At 43.5% G+C, this 20,791-nt stretch overlaps 1 protein-coding gene across 3 annotated transcripts in view; it reads left to right on the forward strand.

Annotated features, from left to right (window-relative positions):
* TMOD1 (tropomodulin 1) overlaps positions 1 to 20,791 on the forward strand; it is a 132,207-nt gene that overhangs the window by 54,900 nt on the left and 56,516 nt on the right. For all 3 annotated transcript variants that reach the window (XM_073591241.1, XM_073591240.1, XM_073591242.1), the window contains one exon: positions 9,566 to 9,685. In XM_073591241.1, the coding sequence (XP_073447342.1) occupies positions 9,566 to 9,685 (120 nt within the window). The remainder of the gene's footprint in view (positions 1 to 9,565; positions 9,686 to 20,791) is intronic.

Consider the following 20,791-nt stretch of genomic DNA (forward strand, 5'->3'; position numbering starts at 1 on the left):
TCATTCTTAGATATTGTGAGCCAATAATAATAAAAAGAAATAGAAATTTTCCCCATCAAGGTGTTTTAGGGGATGCGGTCGCGTGGGGATGTACTACATTACTGATGGTCCTGTCTGATTGCATTTTCATCAATAACATTTGGCTTCCTTAAAACCCTGCTTCATACACTCACCGGCCACTTTATTTGGTACACCTGTTCAATTGCTTGGTAACACAAATTGCTAATCAGCCAATCACATGGCAGCAACTCAATGCATTTAGGCATCTAGATGTGGTAAAGACAACTTGCTGAAGTTCAAACCGAGCTTCAGAATAGGGAAAAAGGGGGATTTGAGTGACTTTGAACGTTACATGGTTGTTGGTGCCAGATGGGCTGGTCTGAGTATTTCAAAAACTGCCCATATACTGGGATTTTCATGCACAACCATCTCTAGGGTTTACAGAGAATGGTCTGGAAAAGAGAAAATATCCAGTGAGCGGCAGTTGTGTAGATGAAAATGCCTTGTTGATGTCAGGAGCATGGGCAGACTGGTTTGAGATGATAGAAAGGCAACAGTAACTCAAATAACCATTCGTTACAACCAAGGTATGCAGAAAACCATCTCTGAACGTGCAACACATCCAACCTTAAAGCAGATGTGCTACAGTAGCAGAAGACTACTCCTGTCAGCTAGGAACAGGAAATGGAGGCTACAATTTGCACATGCTCATCAAAATTTGAAAAAGTTGCCTGGTCTGAGTCTCGATTTCAGCTGTGACATTCAGATGGTAGGGTCAGAATTTGGCATAAACAACATGAAAGTGTGGATCCATCCTGCCTTGTATCAATGGTTCAGACTGGTGGTGGTGTAATGGCGTTTTCTTGGCACACTTTGGGCCCCTTAGTACCAATTGAGCATTGTTTAAACGCCGCGGCCTACCTGAGTATTGTTGCTGACCATGTTCATCCCTTTATGTCTACACTGTAACCTATCTTCTGATAGCTACTTCTAGCAGGATAATGCACCTTGTCACAAAGCTCAAATCATCTCAAACTGGTTTATTGAACATGACAATGAGTTCATGCCTAGCATGGTTGACAACCTACATTTCTCAAAATATGGGGCATGCTTATGTTTTACCATCTTTGAACTCTTCTAGCCTGAGCTGCCTCTAGTTCTTATCCAGGTCCCATCCCCCTACCAGTTCTTACGATAATTCTCCTCTTTCTACTCTTCTTTACATACATATCTTTTCTTGCCTGGACCTATCTGTCATTATAGCAACTTGAACCACCCACACGCTTCTCTAACATCATAATTGGTCTTAAAAAACATCTTCCTATAGAACCAAAAAAAAATGAATGATATTAATGTTTATTTACACATTCTGTTAGATATTTTAGCCCCTGCGTGGGCATGACTGTTGTTATATCGCTTCAAAAAACAATAAAAATGATTGAAACAGAAAACCCAAAAAAAAAATGATAGCTTTTAATAATGCAATGTCTCACACAAGAGTGATATCAATTTTCTTTTCAGTGTAGGAAATCAAAGTCGGTAGAGAACAGTGACATTTGTTGTGAATGAGGAGGTGGTTATAGCGTCACAGCTGTTCAATCCCTTACAAGATTAACAAGTTAATAAGCCAATAAAGGTTAGATTTAGTCCAAGTGAGTGGTTTCTAAATTCATCCCTGATGAGTGGGTTATATTTGGCTTTGGTGAGTGGTTATTTGATAAAACATGGCTGCCTCTTTGTTCTCTTGTCTGGCAGTCACTCTTTAGGGACAGGCCAGAAATAGACCCTGTGTAACATTCCTGCCTCCTTGCTATGTGTGCTCTGTGGTTGGTATCTCTTATCCAGACAATCCCACAGTCCTCATGTGATACTACATTCTTATCTTAGGTTTAAATGCACTTGGAAAGTTTCCTGACATCATTTTTGTTCCTGTCTGTGATACCTTGATAGAGGGCACATTTTAACTTTCAGTTTTTTTTTTTTTTTTTTATTCCATTCATCTAATATATATTAATTCAGTGTAGTCTGCAAAAGGCCAAGTATCATCAGACAAACACTGATACAATAAGCAGCAGAAAGCGTATCGAAGCATAAAACCCTCAAATCTCTAAAAATAAAACAGAAATTCCTGGCTGCACTTAAAACATGGGGGGGGAAGTTGTAAAGGAAGCCAAAAACAATTTACTTTTTAAACCATGTTGCAGGAAAATTAAGGTATGTGCACTGATGTTCATGGATTTAAATAGGAAGTTACTCCAGCAGTGTGGGTACATCCCATTAAGGTCTATGGGGAGTTATTGGGAGGCCTCCTTTGTCATGAAGGATATACCTTAAGGAAAGGTGACTAAGTATGCACCTGCAGGGTGATATAGCTAAGTCTAGCGTATTTAGGGGGCTAGGGAGGGGGACTGGAGAATTTTTTCTTACATACCAGATGCAGTCCAGTTTTTTTTCTGCATCAAAAATGCATACACAGTGTTTTCCAATTGCCCTTGTTCACACTAGCTCAGTCAGTTCCAGTCAGTTTCCGAGGCAGAAAAAAAAGTAGAACATGTTGCATTTTTTTCTGCAAAGAACTATACTGGAACATAGCAAAACGCATCAAAAATGCAACGGAGTGGAGTGTGGTGTGAACTGTAAGCAAAAACGTATCCGGAATGCATCCGGAGTGCTTTTTTGTGGTGTGAAGCACTCTGGATGCCTTCCTAGGGCCCTCTGTGTTTATATCACTCACTGACACATCTACTGTATGTTCCCTACTTCAGGTAGGAGGGACCTTTTTGGATGTCCACATTGCTGCCTGGGTGACATAGACATTTCCTATTGGCTCTCCAGTGGCGGGTCCTCATAGCCTATAGAAGACTGGACAGTGTGATGACATTACGATGTAGCAACCAGTCAGGGTGGGCACAGACTGCTGCGTTGGATCACCAGTCATCATTCACAAACTAGGGGGGAATATGAAGGTCTGGGGGCTTCAGAACTTAACCTTTTTATAGCTGGTAATAAGTTTGCTGATATATGGGCTTTAAAAAAACATTAATAAAATTATTTATATTACGCTGTCTGCAAAAATATTTTTGAAAAAACAAAAACAAAAGTTCCATATTCATTTCATATTCATGTATTAAAGATTTCATATCCTTTAAGTGGAAATACAGTATCTCACAAAACTGAGTACACCCCACACATTTTTGTAAATATTTTATTATATCTTTTCATGTGACAGCACTGAAGAAATTACACTTTGCTACAATGTAAAGTAGTGAGTGTACAGCTTGTATAACAGTATAAATTTGCTGTCCCCTCAAAATAACTCAACACACAGCCATTAATGTCTAAACCACTGGCAACAAAAGTGAGTACACCCCTAAGTGAAAATATCCAAATTGGGCCCAAAGTGCTAATATTTTGTGTGGCCACCATTATTTTCCAGCACTACCTTAACCCTCTTGGGCATGGAGTTCACCAGAAGTGTCACAGGTTGCCACTGGAGTCCTCTTCCACTCCTCCATGATGACATCATGGAGCTGGTGGATGTTAGAGACCTCCACCTTCCATTTGAAGATGCCGCACAGATGCTTGATAGGGTTTAGGTCTGGAGACATGCTTGGCCAGTCCATCTCCTTTACCCTCAGCTTCTTTAGCAAGGCATTGCTCATCTTGGAGGTTTGTGTTGGGGTCATTATCATGTAGGAATACTGCCCTGCGGCCCAGTCTCCGAAGGGAGGGGGATCATGCGCTGCTTCAGTATGTCACAGTACATGTTGGCATTCATGGTTCCCTCAATGACATGTAGCTCCCCAATGCTGGCAGCACTCATGCAGCCCCAGACCCTGACACTCCCATCACCATGCTTGACTGTAGGCAAGACACACTTATCTTTGTACTCCTCACCTGGTTGCCACCACACACGCTTGACACCATCTGAACCAAATAAGTTTATCTTGGTCTCATCAGACCACGTGACATGGTTCCAGTAATCCATGTCCTTAGTCTGCTTGTCTTCAGCAAACTGTTTGCGGGCTTAGTTGTGCATTATCTTTAGAAGAGGCTTCCTTCTAGGACAACAGCCATGCAGACAAAATTGATGCAGTGTGCGGCGTATGGTCTGAGCACTGACAGGCTGATCCCCCACCCCTTCAACCTCTGCAGCAATGCTGGCAGCACTCATACATTTTTTTTCCCAAAGACAACCTCTGGATATGGCGCTGAGCACATGCACTCAACTTCTTTGGTCGATTATGGCGAGGCCTCTTCTGAGTTGAATCTGTCCTGTTGTATGGTCTTGTCCACCATGCTGCAGCTTAAATTCAGGGTCTTGGCAATCTTCTGATAGCCTAGGCCATCTTTATGTAGAGCAACAATTCTTTTTTTCAGATCCTCAGAGAGTTCTTTGCCATGAGGTGCCATGTTGAACTTCCAGTGACCAGTATGAGAGAGCGATAATACCAAATTTAACACACCTGCTCCCCATTCACACCTGAGACCTTGTAACTAACGAGTCACACCGGGGAGGGAAAAATGGCTAACTGGGCCCAATTTGGACATTTTCACTTAGGGGTGTACTCCCTTTTGTCACCAGCGGTTTAGACATTAATGGCTGTGTGTTGAGTTATTTTGAGGGGACAACAAATTTACACGGTTATACAAGCTGTACACTCACTACTTTACATTGTAGCAAAGTGTCATTTCTTCAGTGTTGCCACATGAAAATATATATTAAAATATTTACAAAAATGTGAGGGTGTACTCAATTTGTGAGATACTGTATATATGAGCATGCAAGTAGTGACCTACTAATGTTGCGCTATGAACAAATCTTTGGAAGGATCAGAAGTATGGTAACAGGATGACTTCAGTGCTTCTAATAATAGACAGAAAAGTCACCCAGTTCTGAAAAGGATAGAGCTTGATTACCAATTTATATATAAAACCAGCATCATGGAAAACAACCAATCCTGAGAATATTTTATTACATTACCATATCTTGTTTAGGAAATAAGAACCAAGGCAGTGTTTTAACATTCCTGACATGGGATTTAACTGTAGAAAGACTATATTGTGCATTCAATGGTTTACTGACAGCAGTGCATTATTTTTGTATTAAAGGAAATCTGTGATCACAGCATAAACTTTCACTTTACAACATTAGCATTGTAATAACAGTACAAACAATAGTTATATTTGACAATCTGATATAAGATTACTTGAAAAATCCCCCTTCATGTTGTGAGTTCTGCTTGTCTCCTGCCCATTTCTTTCCACAACTTCCTGGATTCCCAGTAGGGTTGCCACCTTTTCTTCAAGCCAAACCCGAACACTTTAGCGGCGCACAGCATTTTTTTTTTTTTTTGTAGTATACACTGTGCATATAATCTAATCCTTCCTCCCGCACACAACACAGACTTTATGTATTGATGTAAAAGCGCCATTCTGCGCAGGTGTAATAAGAGCTCATGATAACGTACCCCCAGGGGTGTACCTTTGACAGCCTGGGCTCAGTAGGTTGAAGATGCTGGGTGTCATTCAACAGTGTACCCAAATTAAATTGTTATCATTGTTTCATAGAAATAGAGCTTTCTATTAAAGCTTCATTGGTTAAAGCCTAACAACCACTTCGCCGGACTCTAATCTAATGGGGGGTGCTAATATAAGGTGACTCCATTAACTATTAAATCAGCAGTCAGCATCCCCCATTATAGTCATCTTATATCAGCACCCCCCCCTTACAGAACACCATTATATTAGAGTCCCTTTATATTAGCACCCCTCCCCATTAGCTCATAGTCCCCTCATATCAGAATGAGAGGGGGTCAGAAAGGTGAGAGAGAGAGGGGAGTCAGGAAAAGGAGGGTTGGGAGAGAGGGGGAGAGAGAGGGGTGAGAGAGAGAGAGAGGAGGGTGAGAGAGAGGGGATAAGAGAGAGATAGAGAGGGGGGTGAGAGAGAGAGAGGGGTGAGAGCGAGGGGATGACAGAGAGAGGGGGTGAGAGAGAGGGTGAGAGAGACAGGTGGTGAGAGAGAGAGGGGGATGATAGAGAGAGATAGGAAGGTGAGAGAGGGGCAACAGAGAGAGTTGGTTGGGGGAGAGAGAGGGGGATAAGAGATGGGCAACAGAAAAAGGGGGTCAGAGAGATAGAGGGGGTGAGAAAGGGGCAACATAGAGAGGGGGTCAGAGAGAGAGAGAGGGGGGTGAGAAAGAAAGAGGGTGGGGTGGGTGAGAGAGCGAGGGGGGTGAGAGAGATGCAAAAAAGAGAGAGGGGGTCACAGAGGGAGAGGGGGTGAGAGACAGGGGGAGGGTGAGAGAGAGAGGGGGGGTGAGAGGGGCAACGGAGAGAGGAGGAGTGACAGAGGGGGGAGAGAGAGGGGTGACAGACGGGGTCAGAGAAAGGGGGGTGAGAGAGAGGGGGGTCAGAGTTAGGGGGTGAGTGAGAGAGGGGTGAGAGAGAGGGGGAGGGAGAGAGGGGTGACAGAGAGAGAGAGAGGGGTGACAGAGAGAGATGGGATGAAAGAGAGAGAGGGGGTGAGATAAATAGAGGGGGGTGAGAGAGAGGGGGTCAGAGAGAGAGAAGGTAAGAGAGAGGGGTAGGAGAGAGGGGGCAGATAGAGTGTGGAGGGAGGGAGAGAGAGCTAGGGGGTAAGAGAGAGGGAGGGTGAGAGAGAGAGGGGTGACAGAGAGGGGGGTAGGAGAGAGGGGTGACAGAGAGAGAGGGGGATCAGAGAGAGAGAGAGGTGACAGAGAGGGAGTTAAGAGAGAGAGAGAGGGGTGACAGAGAGAAACAGGTGAGAGAGAGGGGGGTAAACAAGAGAGGGGGTGAGAGAGAGGGGGTAAGAGAGGGGGTGAGAGAGAGATGGGGGGTGAGAGAGAGGGAGGGGGTGAGAGAGAGAGGAGGAAAGGGAGGGGGTGAGAGAGAGAGAGGGGGAGAGAGTGGGGGCTCAGAGAGACAGGGGGTGTGAGAGAGAGGGGGATAAGAGGGGGGTGGAAGAGAGGGGAATAGAGAAAGGGGGGGGAGCGAGGGGGGACACAGAAAGAGATGGGGGGTGAGAGAGGGGGTCAGAGAGAAGGGGATAAGAGAGAGAGGGGGATGGTGGGGAGAGAGAGGTGTGACAGGGAGAGAGAGGTGAGGGGGGTGTAAGAGAGAGAGAAAAGTGGTGGGAGAGAGAGGGGTGACAGAGAGGGGGTCACAGAGGGGGGGGGGGTGAGAGAGAGGAGGTGGGAGGGGTGACAGAGAGAGGGAGGTCAGAGAAGGGGGGGGGTGACAGAGAGCGAGGGGGGTGACAAAGGGACCCCTAGCCCTGTCTGCAGCCCCTCTTGTGCCCCCATGTCCCAGTCCCTGTCTGCCAGAAGGTGTGTGTGATGGTCAGTACAGTACCTTCCATGTCAGCAGCTGGCAGTACCCAGCAGAACCTATTTTCGTGGTCACAGAGGTGCTCTGAAGTGGATTTCTGTGAGGTGGAGTGGTCCTTATTTTCCGGTCCTATTTGTCAGCCTGTCCTCCTGAGCCTAGGAGTGAAGAGGAGGTTGAAGGAGTCCAGGGGTTCCAGGCTCTGACAGGTGCCGGAGATGCTGTGCCTGCATCTTCAGAGGTCTTCTCCCTCCCGGGCTATTGGTGCTTCCTTGCCCCACCCTCACTGCTCTCCTTCCCCACGGCCTCTGTCTCCTGGCCCGCCCGCACTGTGGAGATGGTAGCTGTAGAGGGGATGTCATCCTGCCCGCACCTTGCCGCCTTCGCTGTCCCGCTCCTAGCAACTGCTGTCATCGGAGCAGACCGGGCCTAACCACGACCGAGCCTTCATGCAGTGCCCTGTGGCTCCCTAAGCCCCGAAATTAATCCGCCCCCCTCAGCCGGGCGCCCTATGGTGGCTGCCTTATGGTGGCGCCAGCGCTGTGTCCGGGTTTCAGGAGGACAGAAACCTGGGCACAAGTGTCAAAACCCGGACTGTCCGGGTCATTCCCTTACAGGTGGCAACCCTAATTCCCAGCATGCTTTGCAGCTTCTGCTTTACTGTTTATTTTTAATTTCTAAGCACTACATATCCCATGGTACCTTGCTGCCTGCAAGCAGTGATTCATGTTCTGACTCTGCCTCCTGAAACTCCTCCTTTCAGCACCTCTGTAGTTCAGAAGGCAGGCTTTGTGATATATGTGACACAGCAGTGCCTACTCACAGGGTGTAGTGAATATGTGTCACAGAATCCAAGGAAGTAAATGTGTGGGGATCTTCACAAAGTAAGTTTACAGACTTCAAGATCATTCCGATTATTAGGAGTAGGCTAGAAATAATTGAAATACAACAGAGAAATTAATATATGATTTAACATTTTTGACCATAGATACGCTTTAAGAAAAATTAGCCTCTGGTTGTGCTTATATAAGACTGCTGTCTGTAAATAAAGGTATAAGTTTACGCTTGTCAATTAAGATGATCCGCACAGCCGGTTGTTGCTCTTACGAATCTTCATGTTTTTTTGAACAACCACAGTGTACAAACGCAGATAAAACCCGTTGACACATTTCAGCCTAAAAGGCCTTATTTATAACTACCAAGTAGTTATTGTATTGTTAGTTATGACTAAGGCCTTGTAGGCTGAAACGCGGCAACTGCTTTTATCTGAGTTTGTACACTGGGGGTTATATACTAAAGGAAAATCCACTTTGCACTGCAAGTGCACTTGAAAGTGCACTGAAAGTGCACTTGGAAGTAAAGTCACTGTAGATCCGAGGAGGACATGCAAGGAAAATAAAAAACAGCATTTTAGCCTGCACATGATTGGATGATAAAATTAGCAGAGCTTCCACTCATTTCAGATCTACCCCGTAAATTTAGAGCGACTGCACTTCCAAGTGCACTTGCAGTGCAAAGTGGATTTGCCTTTCGTAAATAACCCCCACTGTGTTTTTTCAAAAAAACATGAAGATTCTTAAGCACAACTGGCTGTGCGGATCATCTTAATGGATTGCTGTTTACAGAAAAAATGACTGTGGATCAAGCACCCGTGAACTCTGCTGTTATTCCTGTGTATGGGTAGTAGCACTATATACTTTTCTTATAGTTTACCATTACCATCCATGAGATAATTACCTGAATAATTAGGTTGTTTTAAACTGTGCTGTCAGGTAACTGGGGCATGTATGCACCATGGTCCACAGCACTATTTGGTTAATATACGCATATGCATGGTGATGTAGGTATGAGGTTATAATGCAGCCATCTTCATTGTTGCTTATTTGTCAACGGGGTTCACTTGAGAGACTCAGTACAGATTCGCCCATAAATTTGTTGAAGACACAGCCACCTATGGCCAAGCTAGGAAGTTTTTACTGAGATGAAGGTGCCATTTATACCTAATCTGCAGACATTCTTACCTCAAACAGTGATATAACAATTTCATTGTCCATTTAAAATCCTGTTAACAAAATGGAAATTATGGTTGTATTTGTCAGTGTATGATGGAAGTCTGTTGCACCGGTATAATATTAAAGATTGGTTCTATTATATTTTTTGGTGTGCAAAAATAGCCATTTACTTAGGAATGCAATTCTGATGTTTTACCTATTTTCAGGAAAACCCTGGATTCCAAAAAAGAAGCCAATTGACCCAGTTTTAGAAAGTGTCACTTTGGAGCCTGAACTGGAGGAAGCTTTAGCCAATGCCTCGGATGCTGAACTATGTGACATTGCAGGTACGTCTATATCAGGACTGCATGTGAGTGAGTGAGTATAATGCCGCGTACACATGAGCGGACTTTGCGGGAGACTTGGTCCGGAGGACCGGAGTCCGTCGGACAATTTGATCGTGTGTGGGCTCCAACGGACTTTTTTTCCCCAAAAGTTCGACGGACGTAGAAATGAAACATGTTTCAAATCTTTCAGACGGACTTGAGTCCGGTCGAAAAGTCCGCTTGTCTGTATGCTAGTCCGACGGACAAAAACCGACGCTAGGGCAGCTATTGGCTACTGGCTATGAACTTCCTTGTTTTAGTCCGGTCGTACGTCATCACGTACGAATCCGTTGGACTTTGGTTGATCGTGTTCATTCGGAAAGTCCGTTGAAAAGTCCGCCGGACAAAGTCTGCCGTAAACTCCGCTCGTGTGTACGCGGCATAACTGTGTCCATGAAAGCCCTCAGTGATGTTGTCACCTAAAATGGCATTTATTGTTCTTACAAAAAAGCCAAAGGATTATGCCTCTAAATAACAGAGGAATGAAAAAAAAAACGATGTTAAGTTTGGTAAATTATCATTGTATTAATGCTTTCTCTGTATACACTTGGCTGTGAAGGTTTAGTGTTACAAATCTAGGTGCTGTTCTCAGCAATTTGGTTTACAAAACAACTTTACTATTGAATAATGACTAATTTATTATTGAATTGTGATCTTCACAAAATCTAGTTTTCTGATGATTACATACATTGAAGAATTATTTCAAATGTGCTATCATCAGAAGACTAGTCCTATATAATCCAATAGAGCTCCTCACATGTACTTCCTCCTTTTTATGCAGTTGTAGTTTCTTTCTCTGTGCTTGCTGCATAACCAGTCACATTCAAAATTTCAAAGCTTTTTGGAATTTTACCTGTGGCTCTAAAGAGGTCTACAGACATGTTTGCCCAGCCTTGCTAAGATAAAGCAATGTTAATGTGTCTAAAGGCCTTACCAGACAATGGAAGACAAACTTTTTCCCAAACTTTTCCAGGGCAAGTTGCTGTCAGACTATATCAGGGACGTGCGGTGAGGTCAGTGGCTGGTGAGGCACTGGCTAGTATTAGAGTCTAATACACACAGATTACATGTGTTAGAGCAAGAGCAATAATTCTAGCACTAGACCTCCTCTGTAACTCTAAACATGTAAGCTATAAAAAAATAATTAAGTACTGAAGTTTGGCGCCATTCCACAAGTGTTTAAAGCTTGACATGTTAGGTATCTATTTACTTGGCGTAACATCAATTTTCACATTATACAAAAAAATCGTGTCATCTTTAGTGTTTTTTTTTTTTATTCATGAAACAGTTTTTTCCCAAAAAAAACGCGTTTGAAAAATCGCTGAGAAAATACCGTGTAACATAGAAGAGTTGCAAGGACCACCATTTTATTGCATAGAGTGTCTGCTAAAACAATATATATAATGTTTGGGGGTTCTGAGTAGTTTTATGGCAAAAAAAATATGATTATTACATGTAGGAGAGAAGTGTCAGAATTGGCCTGGGTGGCAAGGGGTTTATTACCATAAGTTATATACAAATAATTATTATATGTTGTTTTTAAGGTACCTTATTTATCGGCGTATAATACGCACTTTTTTTCCCTTAAAATCAGGGGGAAATAGTGGGTGCGTGTTATACGCCGATCCCCCGCTGATTGTGAGCCTTTTGGTGGCTTTCGGCCGTTCTTGGCGGCTCTCGGCCACTCTCGATGGCTTTCAGCGGCTCTCGCAGTCCCGCGTGAGCCGCCGAAAGCCACCAAGAGTGACTGAGTGCGTCCAAAAGCTGCCAAGAACTCTGCCTCACCTGCCTCCCCTGACTGCACGTCCCTGGAATATACCAAAGAGTGGCTGCAGTTGATTGGCTGCGTTTGCTGATTGTTGGAAAATTTTCCAACGCGTCCTTTCTACAGAAGCCAATTAAAGTGATTGTAAAGTCATTTTTTTAATAACAAACATGATATACTTACCTGCTTTGTGCAATGGTACTGCACAGAGCAGCCCCCACTGGTGTTCCTGGCTCCTCCGCTTCTCAGTGTGCCACCAAAGGAAGCCGCTTTCCATTATGGCACACCTGCATGCTCAATCTCGAACCCTGCTACCTGTGTCTATAGACACACACAGTGAGGCGAGGCACTGCCCCCCACTACTTTGTCACAGGATTTGACTAACAGCAGCAGGACAAGCATGTGAAAGCAGAAGGAAGAGGAGAGAGCCCTTACAGATGGCACTGAGCTGGATTGAGATTAGGCTCAGGTAAGTATAAGGGAGTTGAGGGGGCAATAAACATGCTAAAACATTTTTTTTTTACCTTGCAGAGAATGCATTAGGATAATAAATGTTTAGGGTTTACAACCGCTTTATATAACTGACTTCAGTCAAGCCGGGAGACCATGCAGTGATCAAAATTTTGATCAGTATATGGCCAGCTTAAGTTTTCCGCTCCCTTCTTCATAGGCACAAGTTTGTACATTTCCTGATACAGACATATGTATTCATACCAGTGTTGCCAACCGTCAGTATTTTTACTGGCATGCAGTAAAAAATGGGCACTTTTCTTCTGCCAGTAAATGCGGGACAGGAAAATGTCAGTAAAATATATGGCTGTGACGCTCGGCTCGGGAATGCACATTCGCAATTCCGGTCCGGAGCCAGCCGAGACCATCCTAGTGCCTGCTACAGTGTGTTTGGGCGGTGCCAGCAGGGGGCGTGTCTGGCAGAGGCGGTGCCTGAGCATGTCATGTGATGTCATGGTGCAAGGGAGCCTAGAGGAGCAAGGCAAGCCAGGAGTGGTAATGTCAGTGCTGTTTGGACTGGAGTGGACTGATGTGACCACCTGACATGGAGAGAGACTGTCACTGTGACTCAGGAGGGGACATGTCATGTCGGTGATCTGTGCTGCTGCACACTGCTGTCAGTGTCACTGTGAGAGTCAATTTCATGTGTGTGTGCCTACCCATTCTAATGTCTTGCCCTACTGAGTCCTGTCCCTGATCTACTTATTTCTTGTTTTATTTTTGATATAGTAAGTATGTTTTTTGCCTTAATATCTACCTTAAATCACATCGCTAATTGCACATTCTACTTGTTTGTAAGCCTAAATACTGACATTTGCACTTAAATCTTTAATTTTGTAACTTTTGGAAATGCCAGTGAAAACTTGGCTATGCCAGTAAATTTTGAGTATCGTGTCAGTAAATTTCAATCTGGTAGGTTGGCAACACTGATTTATACTTCAGTCTTTTCATAGACTCCTTTCACACTGGGGCGTTTTTCAGGAGCTTTAGCATTAAAAAAAGCGCCTGTAAAGCGCCAGAAAGAAGCCTCATCTGCAATTCCAATGTGAAAGCCGGAGTGCTTTCACACTGAGGCGCTGCGCTGGCAGGGCATCAAAAAAAGTCCTGCAAGCAGCTTCTTTGCAGCGTTTTAGGAGCGGTAAATACACTGGGAAGCACCTGAAAAGCGCCTTGGCAGCAGCGCTTTGTGGGTGCTTTTAACCCTTTATTCGGCCACTAGCGGGAGTTAAAAGCGCCCCGCTAGCACTCGAAAAATGCTAGTAAAGCGCCGCTAGTTTAAACGGCGCTTTACCAGCGCTTTTCGGGCACTGGCAGTGTGAAGGGGTTCACATTATTTATGTTTGCAGTGACAGCAGGAAACCTACAGTGAGTATAGTATGTTTAGGCAAATACCATATTTATCAGCGTATAACACACACTTTTTTCCCCTTAAAATCAGGTGAAATTCGGGGGTGCGTGTTATACGCCGAATCGCTGCCTTGGAGAGTAAGGAGGGACCAAGCGCCGCCGAAATGCACAGAGCCAAGTGTACTGTGTACTCGGCTAGGCTTAGGTCTGCTCAGCTCCGCTCCGCTCGCAGTCCCGCCTCCTAGCCTTTACGTCCCGCCATTTGACTGGTGTTGTGTCCATCATAGGAGCTGGGCCAAGGGGCGGGACTGCAAGATGAGCCGAGAGGAGCCCAATACACAGGACATCCGGCTCTGTCTATCTCAGCGTTGCAATAATTTAAAAAATCATGCTGCAATTTTGGGCAAGGCTGCAGATGGACACTGGGGAAGGCTGCAGATGGACACTGGGGAAGGCTGCAGAGGGACACTGGGGAAGGCTGCAGATGGACACTGGGGAAGGCTGCAGAGGGACACTGGGGAAGGCTGCAGATGGACACTGGGGAAGGCTGCAGATGGACACTGGGGAAGGCTGCAGATGGACACTGGGGAAGGCTGCAGAGGGACACTGGGGAAGGCTGCAGAGGGACACTGGGGAAGGCTGCAGATGGACACTGATAAGGCTGCATTGATGGGCATTTAAAAAGTAAGTTTTTTTTCCTTAAACTTCCCTCCTAAACTTGGGGTGCGTGTTATAAACCGGCACGTGTTATACGCCGATAAATACTGTATCTCTTTTGCACTAGAAACAAGTGTATACTTTGGTTTTGTGTTGTGACATGATATTGGAAATCCCTATGTGGGAATTCCTGGTGTAAATAATGTTTTTTTTTAAAGTGGGCAAATCAGGCCTTGAAGTGCAAATTTGGACTGTGTCCTTAATGTTCAACCCTTGATGTTGATCTTCACGCTGCATACATTGGGGTTGATTCACTAAAACTGGAGAGTGCAAAATCTGATGCAGCTCTGCATAGAAACCAATCAGCTTCCAGGGTTTTTTTTTTTTTGCCAAAGCTTAAAGGGTAAACATGTCTTAAAAACCTTAGTTTAGTGATCATCAGACAATGCTTCCAGCATATCATGTTTCTGTTACAGTGGGGAACGGAAAGTATTCAGACCCCCTTAAATTTTTCACTCTTTGTTGTATTGCAGCCATTTGCTAAAATCATTTAAGTTCATTTTTTTCCTCATTAATGTACACACAGCACCCCATATTGACAGAAAAACACAGAATTGTTGACATTTTTGCAGATTTATTAAAAAAGAAAAACTGAAATATCACATGGTCCTAAGTATTCAGACCCTTTGCTGTGACACTCATATATTTAACTCAGGTGCTGTCCATTTCTTCTGATCATCCTTAAGATGGTTCTACACCTTCATTTGAGTCCAGCTGTGTTTGATTATACTGATTGGACTTGATTAGGAAAGCCACACACCTGTCTATATAAGACCTTACAGCTCACAGTGCATATCAGAGCAAATGAGAATCATGAGGTCAAAGGAACTGCCTGAAGAGCTCAGAGACAAAATTGTGGCACGTCACAGATCTGGCCAAGGTTACAAAAAAAATTCTGCTGCACTTAAGGTTCCTAAGAGCACAGTGGCCTCCATAATCCTTAAATGGAAGATGTTTGGAACGAGCAGAACCCTTCCTAGAGCTGGCTGTCCGGCCAAACTGAGCTATCGGGGGAGGAGAGCCTTGGTGAGAGAGGTAAAGACAACCATCACTGCAGCCCTCCACCAGTCGGGGCTTTATGGCAGAGTGGCCCGACGGAAGCCTCTCCCCAGTGCAAGACACATGAAAGCCCGCATGGAGTTTGCTAATAAACACCTGAAGGACTCCAAGATGGTGAGAAATAAGATTCTCTGGTCTGATGAGACCAAGATAGAACTTTTTGGCCTTAATTCTAAATGGTATGTGTGGAGAAAACCAGGCACTGCTCATCACCTGTCCAATACAGTCCCAACAGTGAAGCCTGGTGGTGGCAGCATCATGCTGTGGGGGTGTTTTTCAGCTGTAGGGACAGGATGACTGGTTGCAATCAAGGGAAAAATGAATGAGGCCAAGTACAGGCATATCCTGGACGAAAACCTTCTCCAGAGTGCTCAGGACCTCAGACTGGGCCGAAGGTTTACCTTCCAACAAGACAATGACCCTAAGCACACAGCTAAAATAATGAAGGAGTGGCTTCACAACAACTCCGTGACTGTTCTTGAATGGCCCAGCCAGAGCCCTGACTTAAACCCAATTGAGCATCTCTGGAGAGACCTAAAAATGGCTGTCCACCAACGTTTACCATCCAACCTGACAGAACTGGAGAGGATCTGCAAGGAGGAATGGCAGAGGATCCCCAAATCCAGGTGTGAAGAACGTGTTGCATCTTTCTCAAAAAGATTCATGGCTGTATTAGTTCAAAAGGGTGCTTCTACTAAATAATGAGCAAAGGGTCTGAATACTTAGGACCATGTGATATTTCAGTTTTTCTTTTTTAATAAATCTGCAAAAATGTCAACAATTATGAGTTCTTCTGTCAATATGGAGTGCTGTGTGTACATTAATGAGGAAAAAAATGAACTTAAATGATTTCAGCAAATGGCTGCAATATAACAAAGAGTGAAAAATTTAAGGGGGTCTGAATACTTTCCGTCCCCACTGTGTGTTTTTATACAGTCTTCCAAAAATAAGACTGTAGTGCTGTTCCTGGCTTTTGTTGCTATGGTGGAAAAACATTGGCCTTGCTGCAACTGTATTATTTGCTACAATGTAGTACATATGTCTTCCTATCTTTAAAGGGTAACTCCGCATTTGTGGGCAAAAGAAAAAAATCAAATAAAGAATAAAATAATATAGTGTATACAGTTGCGACACAATTCATATTGTAATTGAATGTTATTAAAAATTACTTTTCCTTTTCAATCTGTAGCCGCTGTAATTTTCTGAAAATGCAATGAAATATGGCTACCTGGAGTTGTTCTGCACACAGAACGCCCCCAGAAACATAATTTCCTGCATTTGTGATTGGCTCATTGATTTTCCCAGAAGTCTGCACTAAGATACAAGTCAGATTTCCCGCATCCCCTGGAACAAAAATGTCATTTTTGGGGAGATACTCCCAATAGGTACACATTTAAAGGGAAGCAGGCCCAGCAGCATTCCTCATTAGTGCTCAGCAGGTACTCAGCTGATTGATAATTATGACACCCCTCCCATTGGGCTCACTTTCTCACATGGATACAGGCGAGCACACAGGGATTTCTTCCGAATAACAAAACGTAAGAATCTGCAACAAAGTTTTTTAAAATCCTTGCAATGTACAAAGATCACCCAGAGGGGAATGTTTTTTGTTCTCAACAAAAATGGAGTAAAGGCTTTAATTGAACAAGCTGAAGTTAGAGGTTGATTGGCTGCCATGCACAGTTGCAACATATTTTGCACTCTCCAGTTTTAGTAGATCAACTCCATTGTGTGCAGAGCCCAGCCAAAGCAGCAGACTAACCAAAAAGATTTCAGCTTGTATTACTAGAAAGTGGAAGCATGCAGCAGGTGTTCCAGAATGGTCCTGTTTGGACTCTCACAGTCACCACAACAATAAAAGACATTTTATGTTGCCATTGTTCTTTCAAACAAAAATGTGGCTTTAGCGGGTTGTGATTTTTTGTGTAAAAATGTAATGGTTTCTTCTGAGAAATGGAAAGTAAATCAAAAAACGATGACACATGCTCAGCAGATAGAAATGGTCTTTCTCTGTGAGGGTTGAACATTCTGTTCAGTTTAAGCTTTTAAACCTGGAATAGAAAAACATTGTGTCTGCCAAAATCCTAATGGACTTTTAATGTGGTATTCAAGTTTAATTATATTTGCAACAATATGAATTTTAACTCCAGCTAGAACATTGTGGTGTACAGTATGAGGATCAAGCTGTGTTATACTTATTGTTTCCAAAAAATAATAAAAAAGTATGGGACTTTGAGTGAGGCAGGCTGAAACACAATATGGGAGTAAAGATTTATTGGCATAAGTGTCAAAATGCGTAACATTGTACATGAAAAGTAAATGCTCAAAGCATATATAACACCCTAAAATAATGAGTATAATGAAATTGGAAAACCTTACATACATATAACCATAATATAAAACATAAATGCCATAACAAAGAAGCAAATGTACATAGTACATGAGTGTGATGGAATAAACCTTGTGGTGTAAAAATAATTGTCCATAAAACCAATATTGGAAATGGGGACTGCATCCGTAAAAGCTCAACGCGTTTCGTCGATAATCTGACTCATCAGGAGCGGATGCTAAAGTATCTGTAGATAAGAAAAGATCTAAATAAAAACCCATGTTATGGGAAAGTTAAATGTAAAAAATTGTTAAATAGATGGTCTAATCCACAAACTTACATTCCATTGAATGTTAAGCCCGAGTGATGCTGGTATGCAAGAGTCGCCATTTCAGTCTCACCGGGAGCTGAGGTGTTGAAATCTGCCGGAACACCAGACCCATACAAAAGGGCCCCCAACAAGTTGAGAATATACACTATGTAATGAGTATTATGCCAAAATTGGCTGGCAGAATCTGGAAGATAAATATAACATGTTGGATGTAGCAGACCAGGTAGCACTGTCACAATAGAGTGTAAAAGAAAGACTTATATTGAAAGTGCAAACAAGCCCAAAGTTTGGATATATGAGAGAGATAGTGTGATGGAAGTGTGAAATGAAGCGTATGCTAAGATGGACTACTGAGTGATGTGAGTGAGAGATATGGAGAAGATTGAACAGGAAATGAAAAAAGTGAAAGCGATAATGAATTAAAACAGCCTTAACACATGAAGTTACTCTCTAGTGGCAGATGGAAAGTGTTTGTGTATAGTGGATCAGACAGTGCAACCTGATCGTCTGGTCAGCTACAAGTGGGGACCGGATATATAGGGCGGACACCCACCAACGTCACGCAAGCACGATGACAGGCGGGAAGCGTCTGCTGCCAATGGCGCCAAACCGAATCCCGCCATTGCATCAGCCAAGACAGAATAGCTGTGGGAACTAGGCGGCGCCCAAAAAGGACGTCACTAGTGTGGCATGTGCATGGCGTCGATACGCAGGAGACCACACGCCCCCAATACCCCGCCAACAGGCACCAGAGGGAGACAGGGGGCGTTGTCTGGTGCACATTGCAACTCCCGGGGACGGGGGTGCTTTTGTGTTTGGGACTTGTGTTTCGGCGGATTTCAACACCTCAGCTCCCGGGGAGACTGATATGGCGACTCTTGCACACCAGCATCACTCGGGTTTAACATCAATGGAATGTAAGTTTGTGGATTAGACCATCTATTTAACAATTTTTTACATTTAACTTTCCCATAACATGGGTTTTTATTTAGATCATCTTTTCTTATCTACAGATACTTTATCATCCGCTCCTGATGAGTCGGATTATCGATGAAATGCGTAGATCTATTTAGGATGCAGTCCCCATTTCCATCATTGGTTTTATGCCCCGATTGGCAGCAGCTTTGTATGGGGCAGTTGCTGAAGAGTTAGAACCAGGAGCGCTGACAGGAACCCCAGAAGAGGAGAATCGGGGCTGCTCTGTGCAAAACCATTGCACAGATCAGGTAAGTATAACATGTTTATTTTTTAAAAAAAGTTTACAATCACTTTACCAACTGGAGCTGTTTGAAGCTTAGAGAGCAGGCTGCAGAGGACTGGTCTGTGGGGAATAATAAGGTAAGTATTTACGCCTTATTTATGCACCCCCTAGACCTAACAAGCATTTAATCCTTGCAGTGCGAGGGGGATCCACTGCAAGGGTGTTTTTTTTATTGTAAATATCTGGAGCTGGACTCTAAAAAGGACTGAAATCTGACTTTATGATCTTATGAGTGCTCCAACAGAAGCCAATGAGTCCTTATGATCTTCAAGGATCCTGTGAAAGTGATTCTAAAGGATTTTTTTTTTTTTTATAAAAAAAGTTGTCATACTCATCTGCTCTGTTTAAACATTTTGCACAGAACAGCCCCAATCCTCCTTTTCTGGAGTCCCCCACAGGCACTCCTGGCTCCTCCCTCTCTCTGAGTGCTACCATAGCAAGTCAGCATGTCGCTGGCTATGGGGGCACTCGTGCGGGCTCGCTCCCGAACCACCCTGTATCCATCCATTGACACGCACAGCGTGTCTCTGGCCCTCCTCCCACTGTCTCCTATCTGGCTTTGATTGCAAGCAGCAGGAGCCAATGGCTTCCTCTGCTGCCTTACTCTCAAGTGAGGAGAGAGATTGTTGAGAGCTGCTACTCTCTGGCACAATGCTGGATCTAGATCCGGGTCAAGTAAGTAAAAAGGAAGGGCTAGGGAGATGCACACAGAATGTGTTTATACCTGCAGAGAATGCCTTAAGGTAAAAAACATTCTGCCTTTATAACCACTTTAATATTTACTTCACTATACATGCAGCTAGAGAGACCAAAGATGGCCTGTTGTAAAGCTATTTTTCTGCTTTTTAACCACTTCAGCCCGAGCCTCTTTTTGAGACTTGTTGTTTACAAGTTAAAATCTGTTTTTTTTTGCTAGAAAATTACTTAGAACCCCCAAATATTATATATATATTTTTTCAGACACCCTAGAGAATAAAATGGTGGTCATTGCAATACTTTATGTCACACCGTATTTGTGCAGTGGTCTTTTTTGGGAAAAAATACACTTCTTTGAATTAAAAAATAAGACAACAGTAAAGTTAGCCCAATTTTTTTCCAATTTGTGAAAGATAATGTTACACCGAGTAAACTGATACCCAACATGTCACGCTTCAAAATTGCGCCCGCTCGTGGAATGGCGACAAACATTGGCACTTAAAAATCTCCATTGGTGACGTTTAAAAATGTCTACAGGTTACCAGTTTTCAGTTACAGAGGAGGTCTAGGCTAGAATTATTGCTCTCACTCTAACGATCGCGGCAATACTTCACATGTGTAGTTTAAACACGGTTTTAATATGCGGGCACCACTTATGTTTGCATTCGCTTTTGCGCGCAAGCTCGGCAAAACTGGGCGCTTTAAAAAATTTTTTTCTTATTTATTTTACTTTTTATTTTTTATTTTTGCACTGTTTAAAAAAAAAAAAATGGGTCACTTTTAATCCTATTACAAGGAATGTAAACATCCCATGTAATAGAAAAAAGACAGGAAATGACAGGACCTCTTAAATGTGAGATCTGGGGTCAAAAAGACCTCAGATCTCATATTTACACTAAAATGCAATAAAAAAAAAAAATAAATTATTTAAATGTCATTTTTTTTTACAAAAAAAATAATTCCCCTTTAAGAGCGTTTGACGTTGCTTCCGACCTCCAATGCTATGGAGGCATCTTTCCCTCATTCGGCATCCAGGCTGTGAGGGGAGCAGA

The sequence above is a fragment of the Aquarana catesbeiana genome, linkage group LG01, assembly GCF_042186555.1.
Source record: "Aquarana catesbeiana isolate 2022-GZ linkage group LG01, ASM4218655v1, whole genome shotgun sequence".
NCBI lineage: Eukaryota > Metazoa > Chordata > Amphibia > Anura > Ranidae > Aquarana > Aquarana catesbeiana.